The 6,738-nt window shown below is 36.1% G+C and overlaps 1 protein-coding gene across 3 annotated transcripts in view; it reads left to right on the top strand.

The window, feature by feature from the left end:
- Window positions 1–1,202: 1,202 nt before the first annotated feature.
- The window catches only part of LOC111089057 (G-protein coupled receptor 161-like), a 10,164-nt gene continuing 4,628 nt past the window's right edge, over window positions 1,203–6,738 (top strand). The window contains exon 1 of one of the 3 annotated variants that reach the window (XM_022400759.1): window positions 1,203–1,428. In XM_022400759.1, the coding sequence (XP_022256467.1) occupies window positions 1,423–1,428 (6 nt within the window). In that variant the 5' untranslated portion in view covers window positions 1,203–1,422. Of the gene's footprint in view, window positions 1,457–2,110; window positions 2,282–6,738 lie in introns of those variants that run through there. The other 2 variants (XM_022400760.1, XM_022400761.1) reach the window with 2 other exon arrangements.

The following is a 6,738-nucleotide window of genomic DNA, read 5'->3' as shown; positions in this document are numbered from 1 at the left end:
AAGTTGATGTGAGTAGACAGATTCTACAAAACATCAATAAAACCCAAAGTTGTTAAATTCTTCAACAAAAACAGTAATGAACTTGTTATATTTCGATACCACATTTGGTAAGTTGTTAAGTTTAGACAGATTCTACAAAACATCAATAAAACCCAAAGTTGCTAAATTCTACAACAAAAACAGTAATGAACTTGCTATATTTCGATACCACATTTGGTAAGTTGTTAAGTTTAGACAGATTCTACAAAACATCAATAAAACCCAAAGTTGCTAAATTCTACAACAAAAAACAGTAATGAACTTGTTATATTTCAATACCACATTTGGTAAGTTGTTAAGTTTAGACAGATTCTACAATACAAAAATCTCCATGTGTTGATAATACTGTGTTCCAAGTTAACTAGTCTACAGATTCCAGAAAGTGTAATAAAATAATAACTTTACATTGATATATTTCCTTTATTTCACTAATGTATTTCATACTCTTACTCTGTCAACCTATCCAAATACTTACTGTTTTTTCAGGAATGTGTAAAAGTCATTATACATTGTGTTTAGAATACTACATAAGGAACACTTGCGTACGGTTGTCTTGAATTTTGAATTGTAGCCTGATTGAGAAGCAGCAAGTCAATGGCATTCACCGCCAACTCTTTAACAATAGATATTGTGATCGACCGACACATTATAACGTCATTACGGCTGAAAGGGCGATCATGTTCTGGTACGGGACTCAAACCCGAGACACTCAGATTGTGAGTGGAGTGCCTTAACCATCATGCGGAATAAAAACAATAGAGGGCTCTATCGAGTGGAAAACTGACACATGATAAAACCACGTGTTTACATTTGCATTTGAAATAATATCACTATATATTAATTTTCTAAATATTCTTTCTTTCATAAAATTCGGTCATGTTATTAGTATGTTTGAATTTTACTTTTGATTCTTTGTTAAATGATAAAAAACAAAATAAGGCGGGAAACTTGTCTGTGCACAACTCAAATATAGTTCAATTCAAGTGTTTTATTAGAACACTGTATCTTACTTAACTACGGTGTTCTTATTCTCTCTGATGAACTGTTTCACACAAAATGTATAAAAAATATACTTTGTTAGTCAACACATTATTCACACGTAAATGCATATTTATATGTCGGTCTTTACACGAGTTTCCAGAGTCGATAATTTTCGTGTTCTGTTGAGGAGATGATCCTCCAATAGGTGTCGCACCGAGTGAGCTTCATCTTGAGCTTCAAGTATCCATGGGAACCACGTGAGCTTGATTGTTCGGGATTTGTCGATCGACCTCATATAATGAGATACAGTGCTGTTCCTTGCCAAAGCAGTGCACATCGGAGATCTGATTTCCGAAACACCATGCCTGAAGAAACTGTCTCCGTTAAACCGATTCTGGAGAGATGTCGGTAAGATATCTCAGATTATAGCTTGTCGGTAAGATATCTCAGATTATAGCTTGTTGGTAAGATAGCTCAGATTATAGCTTGTTGGTAAGATATCTCAGATTATACCTTGTTGGTAAGATATCTCAGATTATACCTTGTTGGTAAGATATCTCAGATTATAGCTTGTTGGTAAGATAGATCAGATTATAGCTTGTTGGTAAGATATCTCAGATTATAGCTTGTTGGTAAAATAGCTCAGATTATAGCTTGTTGGCAAGATATCTCAGCTTATAGCTTGTTGGTGAGGTATCCTAGCTTATAGCTTGTTGGTGAGGTATCTTAGCTTATAGCTTGTTGGTGAGGTATCTTAGCTTATAGCTTGTTGGTGAGGTATCTTAGCTTATAGCTTGTTGGTGAGATATCTTAGCTTATAGCTTGTTGGTGAGGATATCTTAGCTTATAGCTTGTTGGTGAGATATCTTAGCTTATAGCTTGTTGGTGAGGTATCTTAGCTTACAACTTGTTGGTAAGATAACTCAGCTTATAGCTTGTTGGTGAGATATCTTAGCTTATAGCTTGTTGGTGAGATATCTTAGCTTATAGCATGTTGGTGAGGCATCTTAGCTTATATTATTGTACAGCCTTCCACTAAGTAAAGTAACAACAAAAACATCTGTTGGCATGGTACAGTGTACAGACGAGTGATTAGCGTGTCTAAAGTGTGAATACGGGGATTCATGGATCGCGACTCGTTTTCACAGAAATGAGATCAGCATTTTAAGGACAATACAGTTTTTGGCTACTAGTCATATTTTTATAATAAGAACGATTGTAGGTAAACAAGCACGAAGATAAAATTTATTGTAACTAGCAAGTAAGGTCTTTTAGGTTGTTTGTCAAGATAAAATTTGTTGTAACTAGCAGGTAAGGTCTTTTAGGTTGTTTGTCAAGATAAAATTTATTATAACTAGCAGGTAAGGTCTTTTAGGTTGTTTGTCAAGATAAAATTTGTTGTAACTAGCAGGTGAGGTCTTTTAGGTTGTTTGTCAAGATAAAATTTATTGTAACTAGCAGGTAAGGTCTTTTAGCTTGTCATTTTTCTTTCTGTTGAATATTTTGCAAAGCTACTCGAGGGTTATCTACGCTAATCGTCCCTCATTTTGAACTGATAGACTAGAAGGAAGGCAGCTAGTTAAAACCACTCATTGTCAACTCTTGCGCTACTCTTTTACCAACGAATAATGGGGTTGACCGTCACATTATGACACCCTTTAGTAAAAGGACTATTAAACAAATCAAACAGCTTAGCGACCCGATCTTAGGAGAAGACAGTTTCTTGGTGGACCTGTAAAAGGCTATTAAACAAATCAAACAGCTTAGCGAGCCGATCTTAGGAGAATACAGTTTCTTGGTGGACCTGTAAAAGGCTATTAAACAAACAACCCGAGTGATGACAAATAAGGCCTGGTGGCTAGGACACTCGACTTGCGGGTCGTGGGTTCGAATCCCGTCATTGCAAATGTTTGCCTTATCAGACGTGGGTCCACCAAGAAACTGTCTTCTCCTAAGATCGGCTCGCTAAGCTGTTTGATTTGTTTAATAACCTTTTACAGGTCCACCAAGAAACTGTCTTCTCCTAAGATCGGCTCGCTAAGCTGTTTGATTTGTTTAATAGCCTTTTACAGGTCCACCAAGAAACATACTCCGTGTAGTAGAATGGAAATGGAGAATATTAACATTAATGTGTCCCACCATTAATGTGTCGTACTGTTTGATTTGTACAAGGTAAAATCTACCTGAGAATCACCGATGATACATCAGCGTCTAAGGTATCGCTCAACAACCATAAGCTGCCTCGAGACTGAAAAAAAGTATATACAGTGTCTAGAAACTGCGTAGGATAGGACAGTTTTCGGTTTCGTACGACAGAGGGAGCTATTTGTCTATCAGCTGTCGTGTAGTCACGTGCTCCGGGTCACTACAGCCTATAATCAAGGACTTGGACACTGTCGTGGTAGACAAATAAGTGCTAGACAAATAACTGGTAGACAAATAACTGGTAGACAAATGGCTGGCAGACAAATATCTGATAGACAACTAGCTGGCAGACAAATAACTGATAAACAAATAACAGCCATAATCAAGGACTTGGACATAGTGACCCGGAGCACGTGACTACACGACAGAGTGTCCAAGTACTTGATTATAGGCTGTAGTGACCCGGAGCACGTGACTACACGACAGAGTGTCCAAGTCCTTGATTATGGGCTGTTGTGACCCAATGTACGTGACTACACAACTGAATGTTATCTCGTTATATAAATGCAACAGAATTAATTTCTTATTTTTCAAAGAGGCCTGCGCTGGAACTCCATCTGCGCATGTGAACTATACGGAACTGGAAGAACATGAAGAAGCATTCCTCGTGAATGAAACGGATGAGGAACGCTCGTTTTCTAGATCGTTTCACTGATTTAACAAACTCTCAACCATATAGGTCTATTTGTGTCCGTGTTAGATTCATGAAAATACAGTTTGACATGTTGTTTTTACGGAGAAACGAGGAACTATCTTAGTTTAGTCCTACTTTTGATTTGAACAGAGACGTACTGTTGTTACCAAGTGAAAAGATACCTTGTTTATATTTGAGAACAGATCTCGATGTCGTTTAAAAGAGTAAACTAACTGACTTTAAAAAAATCATTTAATTAAGCAACTAACTATTTTATATCCGTCTACAAGTTGATCTAGAAATCTATCAGAAAAATTTAAAATGAGTTTTAGAAAGTGCACGTTCTATCAAGTAGTATAAGATATCAAGTAATATATGATATCAAGTAATATATGATATCAAGTAATATATGATATCAAGTAGTATAAAATATCAAGTAATATATCATATCAAGTAATATATTATATATCAAGTAATATATGATATCAAGTAATATATTATATATCAAGTAATCTATGATATCAAATAGTATAAAATATCAAGTAATAAAAGATATCAAGTAAAATAAGATATCAAGTAGTACATTATATATCAAGTAATATATAATATCAAGTAGTATATGATATCAAGTACCATATGATATCAAGTAATATATGATATCAAGTACCATAAGATATCAAGTAATATATAATATCAAGTAGTATATAATATCAAGTAATATATGATATCTACTAAAGAACAGAGGTCCTTTATTTTCATTGGTTACCACACTTCCTTCAGTTCTTATAGTTACCAGTTCCTATTGTTCTGATAGTTACCAGTTCCTATGGTTCTGATAGTTACCAGTTCCTATGGTTCTGATAGTTACCAGTTACCATTGCTCTTATAGTTATCAGTTCCCATGGTTCTTATAGTTACCAGTTCCCATTGCTCTGATAGTTACCAGTTCCCATGGTTCTTATAGTTACTAGTTACCATGGTTCTGATAGTTACCAGTTCCCATTGCTCTGATAGTTACCAGTTCCCATGGTTCTTATAGTTACCAGTTCCCATTGCTCTGATAGTTACCAGTTCCCATGGTTCTTATAGTTACCAGTTCCCATTTGCTTTGATAGTTACCAGTTCCCATTGCTCTGATAGTTACCAGTTCCCATTCCTCTGATAGTTACCAGGTCCCATGGTTCTTATAGTTACCAGTTCTTATTGCTCTGATAGTTACCAGAGTGACTTATGTACGACAGTTCCAGGTGTTACCCAGTGATGCACCTGGATAAAAGACGACAGTTCCAGGTGTTACCCAATGATGCACCTGGATAAAAGACGACAGTTCCAGGTGTTATCCAATGATGCACCTGGATAAAAGACGACAGTTCCAGGTGTTACCCAATGATGCACCTGGATAAAAGACGACAGTTCCAGGTGTTATCCAATGATGCACCTGGATAAAAGACGACAGTTCCAGCTGTTACCCAATGATGCACCTGGATAAAAGACGACAGTTCCAGGTGTTACCCAATGATGCACCTGGATAAAAGACGACAGTTCCAGGTGTTACCCAATGATGCACCAATTCGAGAAATGATTGATACGTTAACGAAGAAGTGACAGATTTAAACTGTTTAAAATAACGATATTTTCTGTAATATTTTCCTTAGAAAGTTTAAGATAACAACTAGAAATAAGTGTTCGTCACATCCGGTTACTTGGCTTACTGATTCGATGTTACTCTTCATCTTTTCATCTTCTTGATGTTCAAGCCGGTGCATCATAGTATAAAGACAAAAGGACAAAATAGAAGCTTTGATCTATACGATAGATCTTGGAATGTTTATAGCTAAACTTGATACCACATCCGAAACCATCACGAGTGAACAACTAGGTCATTTTTAACCGTATTAAAACGATCCCGCCGAGCTGAAATGTTTTCTGCTTTTTCTTCCTTATGAAATGAATTCCAAAGCGTATTTCTCTCGACCAATTATCAATTCTAGTCAGAAGCCGAACAATACGTTACGGGTATTGTCCCTCCTTCTCACCTCGAGTGCTTCTCTTGACACTTATTTCTCTAGGTCGTCTTTCATCAGCTCGGTAATCAATACCTCTCCCGAGGAACAGACACGTGCTCTGTTCCCAGGCTCACCGTGCGAAGGTTAAAAAAGAAACCTTTAATCAAAGTACTGCACCTTCTTACATCTTAACATAACAAATGTACAGCCGTCACGCACTCCAATCAAACATAATGTCTACTGACGCGGCAACAAGAGTTTCACCAAGTGTGTAGTTCTTAAAGAACACTTTCCGTAACAGCTAGGTTCATGGTAACTTACATTTCCATAACAGCCAGGTTCATGGTAACTTACAAGATGAGTCTTCTAGATTAAAGGTAAGAAAACTTCAAAGAAAAAACTTCAATCAGTCACTTGATAGTGCTCGAGTTTCTCAGGCTGAGGAATTTCAGAAAGTGACGCGTATAAAACTATAAAGTGTCATGTAAACAAACAGTAAAGTGTCATATAAACAAACAGTAAAGTGTCATATAAACAAACAGTAAAGTGTCATGTAAACAAACAGTAAAGTGTCATATAAACAAACAGTAAAGTGTCATGTATACAAACAATAAAGTGTCATGTAAACAAACAGTATAGTAACATGTAAACAAACAGTAAAGTGTCATGTAAACAAACAGTATAGTGACATGTAAACAAACAGTATAGTGACATGTAAACAAACAGTAAAGTGTCATATAAACAAACAGTAAAGTGTCATGTATACAAACAGTAAAGTGACATGTAAACAAACAGTAAAGTGTCATGTATACAAACAGTATAGTGACATGTAAACAAACAGTATAGTGACATGTAAACAAACAGTATAGTGTC

This window comes from Limulus polyphemus, unplaced genomic scaffold, assembly GCF_000517525.1.
Source record: "Limulus polyphemus unplaced genomic scaffold, Limulus_polyphemus-2.1.2 Scaffold5123, whole genome shotgun sequence".
NCBI classification, from domain to species: domain Eukaryota; kingdom Metazoa; phylum Arthropoda; class Merostomata; order Xiphosura; family Limulidae; genus Limulus; species Limulus polyphemus.
This window is presented reverse-complemented; position numbering and strand designations above follow the sequence as displayed.